Genomic DNA, 18241 nt, shown 5'->3' on the forward strand with positions numbered 1-18241 from the left:
TTCAGCAATAAAAGTTTATTGCAATTGCAGCTAAATCTCATCAGGAACATGTCTTTTTTTTGTATTTCAGATCTCAGAAGTCACACAATGATCAATCTACTGATATGATCTTCAGAATCACTTTCCTGATGCAGCGCATGGGGCACCTGGATTGGCATTATTAGTGATTTTATATGTACACTTGCTATAATCGTATTCAATGCTGCATCCTGCAGATACGCTTGTTGGCCATCTGCAAAATAAATAAAAATGCAAGAATATAAAGTGAGGTCAGATATGCATAAAGAACATCACATCATGGAGATATTTGGGAAAAGGAAGGAACAGTAAAATCATATTATACTTAATCATTAATGGAAAAAAAACCAAGTTCTTTAGCTTTGTTGGTGTCAACCTAATTAAATACACGTGGTAGTAACACTTGGAAGGCATGCAGCCATAGGAAATAAGAAAATAAGGAAATAAGGAAATAAGGGTCTTATGCACCCTAACGCCAAGGTAGATTATGTTTTTCTAGCTCATATCATGAAAATTTGCAAAAGAAGCAGTATTTTTTTAAGATGGACACATGTTTTATCTATTAATGTTTACATATCATGTATAATTTATATATAGCATATTAGTGGAGAGGTGGTAGTTTAGTTGTTAAGGCATTGGACTTTGTCTCAGGAGGTCAAGAGTTCAAATTTTACGCCCTCCTGGGCTCCTGAGCAAGGCCCTTAGCTGCTCTGTTGTATGAATGTGATACATTTTCTTTTACACTATGAAAATTTTGTTTGTTTTTAACAGCCATGTTGTAAGTGTGATATTAGAAGTACATAGAATGCAACATTTTATTGTGTTGTATATTTACCCATGACAGCATCTAATAAAATCAGGGTTGCACCAGCACTTTGAACACTTGCTGTTTTTCCAGCTGGATCCAAACTCGTGCCATGTTTTATCCTCAAAATCCTGACAACCATCCACCCCTACATTGGTAAAGTAAAGAAGAATGCTCAAGAAAGCTGTGTTTTACCCTGGCCAAATTTTAGTCCATATTGTAAACATCATTCCTGTACTTGAGTCAAATCAATCGATCCCCTTCTTAGTGCTCCATTTACATTAATACTGAAGTGAAAGTACTTGTTTTAAAATTGACTTTAAATTCCAAAGTAAAAAAGGTGATCTTTGAGAACCTCTACAAGTTTCCTGAGGGACTACTGTGTGTATATATATATATATATATATATATATATATATATATATATATATATATATATACACACAGTAGTCCCTCAGGAAACTTGTGGAGGTTATGTTCTAAGACCACCCACTAGTTCAGAAAATCCTCAAATTTTGGACACACCCCCACAGCCCCTAAGGTACCTTTATTGCAATAATGTGTTTAAAAATTTTTTATTACATTTGTTAGTGAAAACAAGTTTAAAATATCCCACAAATTTTTAAATAATCTACAACTTGCTGTTCTGAACCGCTTGTATATTGTTTCATATATTTTTTATTTGCAAAAACATTTATTTCATTTATTTTTGTCAATTTTACTAAATATTTACAATGTACTAATCGCTACAGTACTGTGTTGCTGGCCATTAAAATGCAATAAAGTTTCCTAAAATGAAATACTTCCGTCCTGTCAATCAATGCTAAAAACTAAGAGTAAAAAAAAAATGTGTTTGTGTGTGTGTGTGTGTGTGTGTGTGTGTGTGTGTGTGTGTGTGTGTGTGTGTGTGTAAACAACTACCTGGTTCGTTTTTCCCATGCCAGCATGCAGCATGGCTCACAGAGAAGAGAGCAAGGAGCACGAAGCCCACGATCACTGATATTTTCAGAACGGACTTTGGAAGCAAAAAAACAAATAAAAAAATGTGAGCAAATAAACACTGCTCGAATGCTCTGTTGCTGCATCGCTCAACTACTTTATAGGAAACATTTCATTGAACAATCTAATTTGATTTCAAATAGAAATGAGATCAAACTAAACTCCTATACACCAACAAACCTACACTATATGGACCAAAGTTATATGTATGTGCCTTTTAAAGATCCATATGTAATATCTAATAACCTCCACTCTTCTGGGAAGATGTTTTGATAGAGTTTTGGGTGTGCTTTGGAGATTTGTGCTCATCAGTCACATGTTAGTGAAGTCAGGTACTGATGTAGATGAGATGAAGAGGTCTGAGGTGCAGTCAGTTTTTACATTCAGTGATTATTCTCACTGGCTCTAAAACTCCTAAAAAATAAACAATTCTTTACAGTTACTAAAAAAGTTTCTAATGTAATTCAATAATTATTTAATTTAATTATTTTTAATTGATATGTTAATCAATATAAAGTTTTTCTAATATTATTACTAAAACCATTAAAGGGTGACAGAATAAATAAATAAATAAATAAATAAATAAATAAATAAATAAATAGTTTTATTGCCCATTGTTTTCACCGTTATATAAAATAAAGTTTGTGTATAACTGAACAGAGTATAACTGAGTAAATATTAGTATCATTTTTACCAATAGGTCTTTCTTGAAATTATTCATTAGCAGTATCTCTACTTAAATAGAAGACATTCTTAATAAACTATATTTATCATGAAAAGAGAATCCAATTGCATTGCAGTTGAAACCTAGAAGACATGACATGATCTCAGTCTGGGAATAATGTTGGTCAGTAAAAGACTCACCATATTTCCGGGTTGGGAAGTTTTAAAATCTACGACCTAACGTAGTTGGTTGGTTTATATTAATGAAGGTTAGATGTATGAGGATTACACCCAATGAGAACAGCCAATCCATTGTCAGGTAGACATCATGACAACCGAGAATCTAAACCGCTTCCCGAAAATAAACACAGAGTACAAACCTACGCCAAACGTTACACAAGCAAGATTTCACAACATGAGTTTGAGAAGGTGGTCTGGCAGTCTCGCGAATTCTCAATTCTGATTGGTCAAAAGGAATTGATTAATTTTTTTACATTAGCTTTGTCAGTAGTTACAGGTCAAAAGGACACTAGCGTAAAGTCCACTGGATATTGAAATCCATGAGTAGACTACTTTTTAATACACAAGTGTGCCTTTTAAAAGTTTATTTCTTTAGACCATCAGTTGTCTTGTGAAAAGGAAAGGAAATACGGGCCATCATTAGTTGAATGAAGGTCGGTCAATCCGAAAAATCTCAAAAACTTTAAATGTACTGTATCTCCAAGTGCAGTCTCCAAAACTATGAAGAAACAGGCTCTTATAAGGGTTGTTCCAAGAAAGGAAGAGCAAGAACTACCTCTGCTGCAGAGGATATGTTTATTAGAAACACCAGCCTCAGAAACCGCTGATTTACATAAATGCTTTTCGGAATTTCAAATTCCAGACATATTTTAACATCTACTGTTTAGAGGAAACTGCATAAGTCAGGCTTTTATGGATGAATTGTGGCAAAGAAACCATTACTTTAATAAAACAACAAGAAGAACAGATTTGTTAAAGCCAAGAAACACAACCAGTGGACATTAGATCAGTGGAAAACTGTCCTTTGGTTTGATGAGTCCAAATGTGAGATTTTTGGTCTTTGTTAGACATAGAAAGGGCAAACAGACAGTTCCTGAATGTGTAATTCCCATCTGTTAGAGTGCAAGATCTTGAGTGGCCTGCTATAGGGCCTGGAGATCTCAACCCTTTTGAACACCTTAGGAATGAATTGCAGTACTGACTGCACACCAGGCCTCCTCACTTCACTTACTGTACATCAGTACCTTGTGACTGAAAGAGCGCAAATTTTTACAAGCACAATCCCAAATCTAGAGGAACATCTTCCCAGAAAAGTGGAGGTTATTATAACAACAAATGGGGACTAAATGTGGAATTGTGAATGTCTGCATTCATCTTTTTTCTTTCCTTCTTTCTTTTTTTTTTTTTTTTATTGAACCTACATTGTCATTGCAAATATTTAGGGAAAAAAAACAATAAAAACATTATATATATTGGGGTTTTTTTTTTGCAAAGGAACACTAATTCACTGTACCACCAGTAACTAAAACCAGTGTCATGGATTTTCTTTAAAAAAAAAAAAACTTTCTTGTAGTTTTCCTGTTTCCTGTTTCCTTTCTTTGTGTACATGTATTCATTAGTATAAATAGTTGTACTTTTACTTGAGTAAAGAATTCAGCTACCCTTTCAGCCTCTCTTTTCCTCTTTGTAGTTAACTCAGAAACTCAATGTTATATGTGAAGATCAGAATAAATGGATCAGAATGTCCCTGGTCAAGGTCAGTAAACTCTGAGTGGGTGGATGATGGTTATTGACAAAAATACCAACAGTTCTAGAGAATCATACTTCATAAAACAGTGAAGTCTAAAAATGCAGACTGAACATATTTTGCAATAAAAAAAACAAAACAACATTTTAAAGGTAAAAGTCACAGCATCAGCAAAGCACCACGATCAGCATAGTGAAGGAGGGCTGGCCGGGTGAACGTGTGAGTTAAAGAACGTTGCAGAACCTCAATTTTACTCAGCATTAACCACACTGTTCAGGTCTAAAGCTCAATGGTTTGATTGTAATATACACTTTTACACACTTAAACTCAAGAGAGGTTTATATTTTGCTTGTTGTTGTAACAATATGCTTTTTCCAGCTTGTTTTACTGTTGTTATTGAATAACTCAGGACAATGTGAGCTGTGTGCCAGCGGCCGCTATCAGTAGGCCAAGGATCGTTTATGCAACGAAAATTTTATCACAGCTGTCAACAGTTTTTTCATGTCTTTGCATGTTTCTTTTCTTTCTTTCTTTCTTTCTTTCTTTCTTTCTTTCTTTCTTTCTTTCTTTCTTTCTTTCTTTCTTTCTTTCTTTCTTTAAAAAAAAAGGAAGCGACCTTTTGTATGAGAAATGCATTTTCACAAAAAGTCTATCTATCTATCTATCTATCTATCTATCTATCTATCTATCTATCTATCTATCTATCTATCTATCTATCTATCTATCTATCTATCTATCTATCTATCTATCTATCTATCCTTGTCCATCTATCTATCTATCTATCTATCTATCTATCTATCTATCTATCTATCTATCTATCTATCTATCTATCTATCTATCTATCTATCTGTCTGTCTGTCTGTCTGTCTGTCTGTCTGTCTGTCTGTCTGTCTGTCTATCTATCTATCTATCTATCTATCTATCTATCTATCTATCTATCTATCTATCTATCTATCTATCTTTTAAAAGAAAAACATCCTTGTTTATGAGAAATGCTTTTTAACTATTAAAAGTGTGTAAATGTTTGCATAAAAACAGGAATAAGTCTTTCTAGAATGTCAGTAATGCAATTCATACCACTGGGTGGATTCCATCAGAGCCTCATCTCTGCCTTGTTGACAGTCAAAATGAAAATGAAAGATGGAGCAGACTCCACACAGCTACGAATGAGCTCGAGAGAATAGCATTGGAACATAGCCGAAGTGAGTGACTGCTCGTCTTCACAGGTATTACGATGAGCGTTCAGCTTCATCACTTCAGAAAGCAGAAGTATCTGAGTGCAGATGGCGTTGGCATCCACAGTCAGAAATGGATTTCCGTAATATATATAATATCTTTATAGCTAATTTTCATAAGATGTTCCCTTTGTCATGATGCTCTCCTTGCCCCAGGATCGTCTTGATCATCGCTCGAAGGAGAACGTGTCCAGAGACTGTGATTTGATTTTATGTTTGTAAGGTACATCTACTTTACTTTAATCAACAGCAGTGTCTGTTTTTCCAAGACCTTAACCTTGTCCTTGAGAGAATTATTCCTGCATTAGAGCTGTGTACAAGTTTTTAAACGGAGAAAGTGCCACATTTATCTCGTTTCTGCACCAGCATAGTGATTTTCTCATCCCAGTCTTGTATTAGGAGAGAATGCTACTGTCTGAACACCCACATGGCTGACTTAAGGTCTTTTTAGGCTTGGCACATTTATCCAAACCTACTATTTCAATCGGTTTGTTCTGGAATCCCAAGCTCTTCAGCTTTTTCCTACACAGCTTACCTAGCTTTTGCTCTAGCTCTTTCTCTCTCTCTCTCTCTCTCTCTCTCTCTCTCTCTCTCTCTCTCTCTCAAATCTGAGATTAGCAGCATTTGACTCACAAACTGCTGAGAAAGACTCTCAAATGACCTTAAAATCTTGATTACTCGATCCAAAACTATCCAACCAACTCAAAGCTCATTCAGTATTGAGAATGATGTATCACTTGAATATCCTTCATTTAAATATTTGGGAAGTTTTTATTCCAGGATATCTCGCTCACCCCTGCTGACGCCGGCTTGCGAGGACCACAGGAACAGGATCACTTTTCTGATCAGATAGGTGATGATGTCACTTGTCTGGGTTGCCACAGCACACAGACGGAGAATGCTTGGATCTTTTGTTCTGGATTTGCAGAAATGCAGCAATACAAATGCTGCGCTTTCATTAGGGATGACTAAAGTGTAAAGAGAACACAAACACAGGGTACATTCAAAGAGATCCGTCCGTCCGTCCGTCCGTCCGTCCGTCCGTCTGTCCGTCCGTCTGTCCGTCCCTCCGTCCGTCTATTTATCATCCCATTGTACACCAACAGTCAAGGAAGCAGATTTGTTATGTGTTAATTACTTTTATTAAGGCCATGTCCAAATCCTTGAACTGGGGTTTGGGAAGTCACTTTAACAGTCTGAAGGAGTATGAACACATGCGTGATGTTTATCAGCAAATAATTTGGAAAAATCCTTTTGAGGCAGTCAACCTTCAACATGAGCAAACAGGATCATGCTGGCAATCCAAAATGCAAACATTGACGGGCAGACAAAGGGGTCAACTACACCCCCGGGTCTCAGTAAAACCAGTCGAACTCAAAGGAAAGAGGAAATAGGTGAAATATTTAACACCTAAGAACCTTATAAAACAGTCGGATATTCGGCTCATAATTAAAGTATGAACATTATTTTGACTACAGTAAAGTACACACTCCTTCAGTTGTAGATTTTTCTTTATCAGGCCGAAATACCAAGCATTATACATATGAGTAATAGGGGCATAACTTGGCCACCTGCCTAATATTGTGTTTGTCCCCTATTTTGCTGCCAAACAGTCCTGACCTGTCGAGCATTAACAGCATTAACTTATTTAACAATTTGGGCTACAGGAGCTCGTCTGTTGGATCGGACCACACGGATCAGCCTCGACTCCCCACGTGCATCAATGAACCTCAGCCGCCCATGACCAGTCGGTTCACCACTGTTCCTCCTTCGACCACTTTTCTGACCACTGCAGACTGGGAGCTGCATTTTGGAGATGCTTTGACCCAGTCGTCTAGACATCACAATTTGGTCCTTGTTAAACTCGTTCAAATCCTTACGCTTTCCCAGTTTTCGTGCTTTTAACACATCAACTTTAAGTACAAAATGTTTATTCGCTGCATAATAAATCCCCGTGTTATTCACTTCAACGTTAATAATGTTACGCCTGATCGGTGTATATTAACCAGTAGGAATTGTTAAATGTTATACTACTGAAAAATAATGATCGACAATTGAAGCTTATACATACAAATGCTTTGGTGAGATGGGAGATAGTTTGCGAGGGGAAGGGATTACTAAAGATTACTACTTGTAATTGTCAGGTTTATAAACAGGACCTGCAATACTCACTCTATGTCACCTGATCCCAAGCCTCACTGTCAAAGGTTTCATGTTTTTCTGATCATTAACACTTTTCAGACGTTGTTGCTGGAATGCTTGCTCCATGTTCAGGATTTGTTTTTTGTTTCTCTGTCATTACGTGTTTTCGCTTCAAACTGTTTATTTTGTATGTTTGTACTTCATTTCAATTGATCTGCTCTTGTATCCGCTTCCTCCTCAATCATATGACATGACATCACAATCCATGTGCTTTTATTTACAGTCAGGCTTGTCTCTGGCTTCTGTCTTTATCATTGGTTTATCATGTTTATTTTTTCCCTCATCTTGACTTGGTTTGCCATGATATACCTTCTTGGCTTTTAGTGAAGCATCTACTTAAACTTCCAGATGTTCTTGATTGCTATACTGTATGGTGTCTCAATCAACTCCCTGGCTGACTAGTCAGAGTGCTGATCAGGGGTCTAAAAGGCTGTCTCAATTGCTAAATGTTGTACTTCTGATGCACTGAAACTGGAAAAAATCCCACAATGCAGCACAAAAACCAGGGAGTCCAATGTTTTCCAAATCCTCCTAAATTACTTACATTACCATTTATTATTATTATTATTATTATTATTATTATTATTATTATTATTATTATTATAGTTAACATAATTATTATTATTGCTATTATTATTATTATTGTTATTATTATTATTATTATTATTATTATTATTATTATTATTATTATTATTATTATTATTATTATTATTATTATTATTATTGCCATTATTATTACTATTATTGTTATTATTATTATTATTATTATTATTATATTTAACATTATTATTATTATTATTATTATTATTATTAATATATTATTATTATTATAATTAACATTATTATTATAATTATTGCTATTATTATTATTATTATGATTATGATTATTATTATTATTATTATTATTAATATTATTAATATTATTATATTTAACATTATTATTATTATTATTATTATTATTATTATTAATATTGCTATTATTATTATTGTTGTTATTATTATTATAATTAACATTATTATTATAATTATTGCTATTATTATTATTATTGTTATTATTATTATTATTATTATTATTATTATTATTATTATTAGTTTGTTTTAGTTGACTTTTAAGTGTAAAAATAAATTTATAAATGCACTAGCTAGCCTACAATTCTTCAAAAAATGGAGACTGATAATGATCTTCAAAGATTCACTCTGCCTGTTGATGATAAATGGCAGCATTGAAGTTTTTCCAAATCAAATATGTACTGTAGTCATGTGACTATAAAATGAGTCATCACCAGTATCCGAACTTGCGTACATTTTCGGTATATGCCTAGATAACTAAGAAGATATGACTGAAATACACTCAAAATTTAATAGCCTGAGAGGTTACACTACAGAATTTTCCAAGATCGCAAAACATCTGGTAGCTCTTACAATGAATCACACAAAAACAAAATATGCTAAATAGAAAGTAGAAAAAAGTATTTCAGCATTCCAGGAAATCTCTCAGCATGCTGATGAATTTTGTGACTTTTTCGTGTTTTAATTTAATGTCAGCATATTGTCGTAATGTCAAAATAAAAAGAAACTACATATTGCAGAGTGCAACAAAAAGCAGTAAACAAGACACAGAGGAAAAGATGAAGCATGACAGTGACGAGTGGGAAATATCCTGATTATGTGTTCATTATTTTTAAATAATCTTAAAAAAAAAAAAGATAAATTGCTGCTTTTCAGCCTGCTTGAAGCATTGATGGTTTAACAAGTAACAAGAGGTAGGTGACATTTGCAGAATCAGACTAACAAGCTGACAGGAAATACATTTGCAGAATTAGACTAACAAGCTGACAGGACACATCGTTAATTAGCTTGTTTTGAAGGCACATGTCTACAGCTGGCATTAGAGAATCAAATAAAAAAATAATTCTTATTGCCATTAACTACAGTATACTGTAAAAATCCATATTATAACCATGAAAGAAAATAAAAATGACTTCTAGGTAACACGATGGCTTAGCAGAGGTCAGATACGTGATCGTGTTCAAAGGTCAGTCACAAATGTAGTCTGACTACATTTAAGGATAGAAGATAGAAGGAGTTGTTTTACACATAATAGTGCCTAGTTTCAGTTAGTGTTTCAGACCATGTGTGTATTTTTAACCTTGAGAAGAAAATTCAATACTTTTCATCCGAATACGGGAACACAAATACATCGGAAAACGCATAATATCAAATTCTAATTTTATGTCGTTGTTTACATAACAATACATTGAACCTAATGCAGTGAAATGCAATTTTTTACAACCTTAACATAAAAAAGTAAATAAAAATGTCAAGTCAAGTAGCTTTCATTGCCATTTCAGCCTCAGTACTGCTCACAGTAAAAATAAAAAATAATATTTCCCAAAAATAAAATCCAAATTATAATGTTTCCCAAGTAAAAAGGTGCTACATGAAACAACATAATGACAGATCCTCCTGTAGGTCCACTATACATCCCAGGGTGGTTGAATTAGGAGCAGATGCCCTTTCAAGGCAAGGGCCAAGGCCCAGGAAATAGAGGCTCTACCTAGAAGTGGTGGAGCAAATATGGAGAAGACTACAGAGCACAAGTGGACCTGTTTGTGACTAAAGATACATTGCACTCTGGTTCTCCCTTACTCACCCAAGCCCCTCTTAGGCTGGACGTCATGGTACAGGTGTGGCCGAAGCTTTTCCCCCTGTGGTGATGCACCCGGGAGTTCTGAAGAGAGTTTGCCGTAATGGTGTCAGTCTCCACCTGGTGGCCCCGTGCTGGTAAAATTTCTCGAACACCCTCTCTGGTAGGTTCCTCACAGGAAGAATCAAGAACAGTTTTTTAGCAAGGGATTGTCTCCTTTCACCCTAAAGGTTTACGTGGCTTATCATGTTCTTGCTGAGCAGTTGCTAGATAAAAAACTTGTTAGTGACACGTTTCCTCCACAGTACCCTGGGGCTGAGGCCTCTAGTGCGACCCAAAGTGCCAGTATGGGACCTGCCCATTGTTCTGGAAGCCTTGTCTAAGGCTTCCTTTAAGACCCTGTCCAAAGTGCCCTTGAGATTTTTGACAGTCAAGACTGTCTCTCCTCTCTAAAATGGGGTTGGAGACCTTCACACCCTTTCAGTGAGCACCTCCTGTCTGGAGTTTACACTAGGCATGGCTAGTGCCTTTCTATACCCCTAACTGGGGTATGTTCCCAAGGTGCCCTCGGTCGTCCAAGGACCAGTCGTGCTCCAGGCCTGTCTCTGGGAGCAATTCCTGGGAGTATTTTCACAAATCTGCTTTGCAATAATGTCTGTCATTAAACACTTTACAAATAAAATCTAATTGTTTCGACCTGTAGTATTGTTTGATGTTTGAGATTTCACCAATATACCGAGCAGCTCTCAGCATTTGTATACTCTAGTTTTGATTACTTCCGGGTTTGACTCAACATAAAAGCACAGAGATATCTGTCCAAGCATCTGATCATCGCTCTCTGCAGCAATGCTGCAATTTTTTTTAACTTGTCAAGCGCTTTCTTTCTTTCACTCCCTCTTTCTTTGTTTCTGCTCATCTCTTTTCTCTCTATCGCATTAATTGACAGAGTTGTGTTTTTGCTTTCAGAGCAATTTTGACACGTCTTATGAAAGCTGTGAGGCAGTTCGAAGTCATGTGTTGACAGTCAATGATGAACAGATTAGAGCAGCAGCATGAATAATGACACATTACAGACTTGTTAGCATCTTGCTGATGCAGTTGTGTAGTCTGCGACGTGACCGTGTTTGTCAGCATCGATAACGGCCGTGGCGCTTGATAAACCTATCAGACCTATGAGACTATTGTAATATCATCCAATTCCAATTCCTTTTGTTTGGTTCCTACTCAGTGTTGTGATCAAGATAATCAGCTACTAGACATTAATATGGCTGAGACAACAGGGTAGAGTTTATTCATCTTTATTTCAAGTCGTCTCTGAATCTGTATAGAACAAATATGCATAAGCATGCAATTAAAAAAATGCTGGGTCAGTGAAACGGCAGAGCTAAAGTCAAAGTTGTTCAGTTGCAAACTTTAAAAAATCCCTATTCTGCTTTCTGTTCACTGCTTTATTTCAGTGTTTTAGCTACTTAATGTTGTTTCTTGTCAGCTTGCTCTAGTTCTTGGTACCTGGTATATCATCAATGCTTTATATTGGCTTAAAGGCAGCATCATTTTAAGTTAATTATCACACTGTATATATAATCAAAAATGAGAAACATGGACCAATAAATGAAAACTGCTAAGTGACTGAACAAGTTAATTTGCCAAGAGCTAAACGCACACATGGTGTATGAGGTGCTGTCAGAATGTTTCGAAACCAATGGTGCTTACTGATGCTATTCTGAACACATGTATGAACATGCCTGCGATTTTATCATAGACAGCAAACACAGCCCATCAACCTATTTCTTGTCATTGTGCAGCTTTTTCAATCTAACACTTGTGTATCATTTTCTGGCTCTCACACACCACAGACATAGTCTAGGGTACAAAGCTTACATTGTGCTTGGCAGAAGGCAACAAAAAGTATGGGGCTAACGTGGATGAGACAGAGGGAGTCAGTGATGTAAACATGACTGAGAACAGAAACATTTCTGATCACCATCTTTATCATTTTTTTCTCTGCTTGTGTTCTTTAGGGTGGAGGTTCAGCCTGGATGCATTCATTAGGTAACAACATTTGAAATTCTTTTATATCAATATAATAATTCGATGTGAGGTTCAGTTACCAGCATTACACTAAAAGAGGTAGTAGTAATGACTACTTTTACGTAAATACATGTCAAAACCCAAACATCTTTTTAAAAAAGTGTAGTCAGTACTTCATCTTTCACCAAAGTCTTTTAAAACTTGAGAATCTGTACTTCTACTTGAGTAAAAGAAAAGTGTGTATTTTGTCCATCTCTGACAGCAAGTTAAAACAATGCGCAAAAGCAAAATTCTGCCAAAGAACATCACTGGAAGAGATCAGGAAGACCTTCAACAAGCTCAACTACTGAAAATGTCTAAACTATTTAGCAATTTGTGCATGATGATTGTCAAAGAGTCAATCAAACAATCCACATGATCTCACTTCCACACCCACCCAATTTTCCAGATTTGGTTCCTGCAGACTTTGCCCTCTTCCTGGAGATGAAGATCCAGCTCAAAGGTTGCCATTTATACACCATTGCTAAGATCCAGCACAATTTACTGAAGTTGCTTGACACGCTTTAAAAAGAAGACTACCAGGACATATTCCACAAGTGGCAGGAACGCTGGGAGCACTGTATTGCTGCGTAAGGGGACTATTTTGAAAGTGATAGTGTGTAAATGTAGATAAAGTATTTTCCTGTAAACAGAGCTAGACTCGACTCTTTATGATACCACCTTGTATTTATAGTATACACACACTAATCACTTGTACCAGCTGTAAATGCCTGAGATATGTGAGGTAAATGTAAAAATCACAAGCTTGGGGAAGGAGACAAAACAGGAATCCAAATAAAAACATTTCTAGACAAATATGGAAGTGTGCCGAGAGAACATGTAATCTCTGACAATATGCTGATGTCACTACTCTAAAAATCCAACTATCAAAGCAACAAGGGGTGGAGCTTAAGTTAAAGTTGTGCATTGCCAACTTAAATATTGATGCATTATTGGCCTTTTAGTTCACTTCTACATTTCAGAGAATCACTTGCCATGATACGGTGATTTTTTTTCATTGATACACAATAACACTGAGAGTTACCAAAGCTAGCCAGCTACCTAAGTATACTGCATGCTAGCATTACGCTTAGAACTGTTCTTCCCAATTTTGCAAAAGCTTGCACTAGACTCAGCTAGCTAGCCTTGCTAATTAACTTAGACCAACTTAGGAAGATGGTCTGGAAAGTATGATAAAGTAAGAAAAGGGACATGGAAATTGCACTGAGTTTTCATGCTAGCTTTGATTCCAGATGAACTAATCTATTGGACTTCAAATCTTTGACCTGACTTTGTGCTCTCCTCCGTGTGTTCCCTCAAACGCCGTAAAGTTAATCTCTATCCATTCATAAATGTCCTTGAGTAATGAAACTTGAGTAATTTCTTTCATTAGCTCATCTCAGTGTTAATATGGAATTGTAATTTAGCTCTGTGGCCGGAGTGAATACATTTTAACAATGACTCCCATAAGGAACATAGCTCAAGATAAACTTAGTGTATTACATTTCATTTAAACTACTATGTGTGTGTGCATGTGTGGGTGTATGTGTTAGTGTCTGTGAATTTTTTTGTCTCAGAATATAATGTATAATATTAAAATATTTGGATCCTAGTACATAATTGAACATTCAGCAATTATCAAATGAATGAAACAAGACACATCTTTCAGCTCCTTCCTTCTGGCAGACACTACAGAACTTTGTTCACCAAAACTGCCAGACACAGGAATAGTTTCTTTCCCCAGGCATTCAGCCTCATTAATAACTCACCATAAATATATTCCCTGCTTCATATCATATCTATAAGTACTGCACTTATAGCAGAACTGTCATCACATTATCCGTATATGTTTATATATTTATATAAGTTCTAAAGTGACTCTTTATCATACCTGAAGCACGATACTGTCATTTGCACTACCATGCACTCTCACACTTTATGTACATCGCTGATCTGTCATATAATCTGTATCCCTATTTAATACTCATACTGTCTATATTGTTTTACATTGTCTTGTATAGTCTGTTTTTGTCTTGTCTTGTCTGTTTCGTCTTGTATAGTCCAAGCTTAATGTATAGTTTTATTTGTGTCTGTACTTTAAGAGTCACTAACAGCTGGAACCAAATTTTTTTTTGTGTGTCAACACACTTGGCCAATAAACCTGATTCTGATTCTGAAGACAGAAAAGTGCTAGAATGCCACTATATCATCTTACTTACTGAACTGAAACCATTTCTAATAAGCACAAATTATTATTTTAATATTAGCACCTCTGTGACTAGTCGAATATGACATTTGTTGTGAACAACACCTAAATTAGTAATAATAATAATGAGCCTAGTCTATAATGGTTCAGGTTGTAATGGCTTATTTAAACATATTCCGCTGATCTACTTCCTTATATTAACCATAATGCTATTTAGCTACCTGTTGATATAGGTGACAAGTGGATTTCATCATGTTTCATGCTAATAGATCGTCAAAACCGTTGGATCTACATTCAATAGCTGCATTGCATCCTGGGAATCACATTCTAGCATTAGCTTCTCCAATGCTCTAACACTGGATTATATATACATAATTTCGAATTTTTTTATGTTTTAATGTGTACTGTAAAAACTAATGTGTAATTATACTGTAAATACTGTAACATATAAACGTATACTTTATATTGCTATATAAACTTTATCTTATTACCTATGGCACCTTCTGTACATTAATCACTCTCACCCCCTGTACATATCGACCCAAACCCTCCTGTACCATATTGTTCTATATTGTAAATAGGCCACTTATGTGCTTCTGGTTAGATGCTAACTGCATTTCATTGGCTCTGTACATGTATTTTGCACAATGACAATTAAATTGAATCTAATCTAATCCATTTTAATCTAATCTGATAAATTATGTTCTCAAACCTTTCCCCGAACACACAACAGCTCTCAACCAGTCAAGGCGAAACCTAACACATACTTCCTTTGCGACATGTGAAATCAGTCGACCGCATCTGTTCAACCTGCTGCTTATACGACAACATGGGGTGCAGCGACACGCATGGAGGACACCGCTTTCCCTCCTACTTCCTCATGAATGAGTTCGCAGATTTGCATGATTGGTTTACCATTGCTGTGATTGATAGAGGATAAACAGAGTATGTCCCGCCTCCCTCCATGAAAGCGTGACCAATTTCGCAGCCGTGGATGGCTTTGACATCATTTTCTATAGACAACATGCTTCACTGGAGGTGATAAAATAAAGGAACGAATCTCAACATGATACCTATAATGATGATGATGAATGGAAAGTGCCCAGATGCCCAACCTTCTAGAAGCAGGAAGTTAACCAATCCCGGTCTGTTCAGAACGCATGCACGTGGCGAGGGTAGTATTTAGAGATGGCGTATTTAAACACATTCCTTGAGGGTGAAATTTTTTTTTCCGCCCCAGTTACTGTAGACCATCCATCTGTGTAACACTCTGCATGGAAAACAGGTGTAAGTGGGAGTATTTATTCAAGGAAAAAAAAAAGATTTGGAAAGCTCATATGGACACTGCTCTGAAACTAGCAATTAGAGGGACGTTTTGTTTGGGTCGATGCTCGGGGCATTTTATTTTCTGGCTGCAAATGGAAACGTCTTTGTGAGCATGTTTAATTTGTGCTCCGTTTCTCAGAGCTTTCACTCAGGCTGGGGGAAAAAAAAAACCTAACTTTGTGGGGGGGGTTTCTTTCATGTTCTCTTGAATACAAATGTAAGAATGATGATAAGGAGTAGATATGTGTGGATGGAGATTTTATGTGGACATACGAATTTCACACCTAGGCCTTCAGTGGTGTCCTATCTAAGTCCATCCACCTCTTAATACCATCATTATGTGAATAAAGTTGATTACAAAAGCAAGAACCCCTATGAACGCAACAAGTCTCCTTTCACTGTAGCCACAGCTGCACCACCTGCATTCATCATCTCTGTCAGAAGCATCGATATCAACCTCGTAGAATGACCCTGGGTTTTCTATGCATTTTTTTGTGCATTACGGTTTTCCTGGAGATTTGAAATGAAGGCAAATTGTGTGTTTTTGTGCAAATTCTACAGGAAAGAAAATGCAAAAGTATAAATAGTTCATGAAAAAGTTTAACTGTTTTAAACTGTTTGGGTTGAACTTTCCTCACAATGCCCAATTTTTCTTAGAAAGTCCATCTCGTGAATGGTCTTCTGAGTGTATCCACGGCCAAATCAATTGCTTCTCCTCTGTCATTGTGTCATTGTGGAATAATAACAGCTATGAAATCCACACGAACATATTTGAGCTTGTGCAGTTTGCTACAGATGCGGTTTGCGAGCTCTTACATATTGCACTCTCTGACCGTCCAATCAAAGCATGTGAAAATGGTGACGTTATTGTACACCTACAGGATGGTACATGCTTAAAGTACATGCTACTTGAAAGCTGTTGCTTTAACGTAGCATTTACTTTGAGCTGCAGCCGCCCACACTGCTGATTCTGAAGCCTCACTGTAGATCACTGTAGGCTAAAAAATGATTGTATAAATATGGCAACATAAACAGACACTACTTGAAAGAAATAGTATGAAATGAAAAGAATAGAGTATTGGAAATAATTTACATATTAATACAAAATAATAGTCAGTGATTCTGAAAGAGCCATTGCATTTGCTATATGATTTTTCGTTTTTATATATATATATATATACAGTACAGACCAAAAGTTTGGACACACCTTCTCATTCAAAGAGTTTTCTTAATTTTCATGAATATGAAAATTGTAGAGTCACACTGAAGGCATCAAGGGCTATTTGACCAAGAAGGAGAGTGATGGGGTGCTGCGCCAGATGACCTGGCCTCCACAGTCACCGGACCTGAACCCAATCGAGATGGTTTAGGGGTGAGCTGGACCGCAGAGTGAAGGCAAAAGGGCCAACAAGTGCCAAGCATCTCTCGGGGAACTCCTTCAAGACTGTTGGAAGACCATTTCAGGTGACTACCTCTTGAAGCTCATCAAGAGAATGCCAAGAGTGTGCAAAGCAGTAATCAAAGCGAAAGGTGGCTACTTTGAAGAACCTAGAATATGACATTTTTCAGTTGTTTCACACTTTTTTGTTATGTAATTCCATATATAATTCCACATGTGTTCATTCATAGTTTTGATGCCTTCAGTGTGAATCTACAATTTTCATAGTCATGAAAATAAAGAAAACTCTTTGAATGAGAAGGTGTGTCCAAACTTTTGGTCTGTACTGTATATATATATTTATTTTGTATAAATTTTTTTTCCAGTGCATAACAGATAGAGTCCTGTTTTTTTTAACCCAACAGGAACACTGTGAACACTCCATGAGCATTTCGGTTGAATCCGAACATGTCTTGTGTTTGAAATAGAGCTACATTTTTGAAATGGGTGTTATATTCTGCAAATTTAGTATGCCAGAGCGTTTCACCAACACACTGCAAATGTCAGAATTTTTCTCTGCTAGACAAAAAAAAGAAAAAAAAAACCTAGTGAAACCCCTCTTATGTTTGATTTCATTCGCAGGCATCCCAATTTCCTTAAGTGTGGGGAAATATCTGCTCGTTTTCAAGCAAACATCAGAACGGTTCGAGGCTTAATTATTGCTCAGGCGTAATGAAATTCGAGCTCTGTGCAAATGACGGCTCCGGCTCTCCGCAGGGGATTGATGCAAAACTTGACAGCACTTTTCTTTTCTAATTGCAACACGTGCTTTCTCTTTCTCTGCATGCGGTTTATGTTGCTCAGAGTGACAGTGGGGAAAAAAAGTCAGAAGTATGAGTGTGTTCTAAATGGAAATATTTAGCC

General features: G+C 36.2%; 1 protein-coding gene across 1 annotated transcript; it reads right to left on the minus strand.

Annotated features, from left to right (window-relative positions):
• On the minus strand, nt 1–2797 carry LOC124393760 (beta-microseminoprotein-like). Its single transcript, XM_046861776.1, has 4 exons — nt 2687–2797; nt 1745–1838; nt 854–971; nt 1–232 (listed from the first exon to the last, which is right to left on the minus strand). The coding sequence occupies exons 1-4, from the start codon at nt 2687–2689 to the stop codon at nt 118–120; spliced, it is 330 nt and encodes a 109-aa protein (XP_046717732.1). The 5' UTR covers nt 2690–2797; the 3' UTR covers nt 1–117.
• Nucleotides 2798–18241: the final 15444 nt, after the last annotated feature.

Source organism: Silurus meridionalis, chromosome 11 (genome assembly GCF_014805685.1).
Source record: "Silurus meridionalis isolate SWU-2019-XX chromosome 11, ASM1480568v1, whole genome shotgun sequence".
NCBI classification, from domain to species: Eukaryota; Metazoa; Chordata; class Actinopteri; order Siluriformes; family Siluridae; genus Silurus; species Silurus meridionalis.

Bases quoted from the DNA above. Each gene is read 5' to 3' on its own strand.
- LOC124393760 (XM_046861776.1), bottom strand. The intron at 972-1,744 runs GTAGTTGTTTAC...TTACCAATGTAG, and splicing joins GCATGGGAAAAACGAACCAG to GGGTGGATGGTTGTCAGGAT. The intron at 233-853 runs GTAAATATACAA...TTTATTTTGCAG, and splicing joins TTTATTAGATGCTGTCATGG to ATGGCCAACAAGCGTATCTG.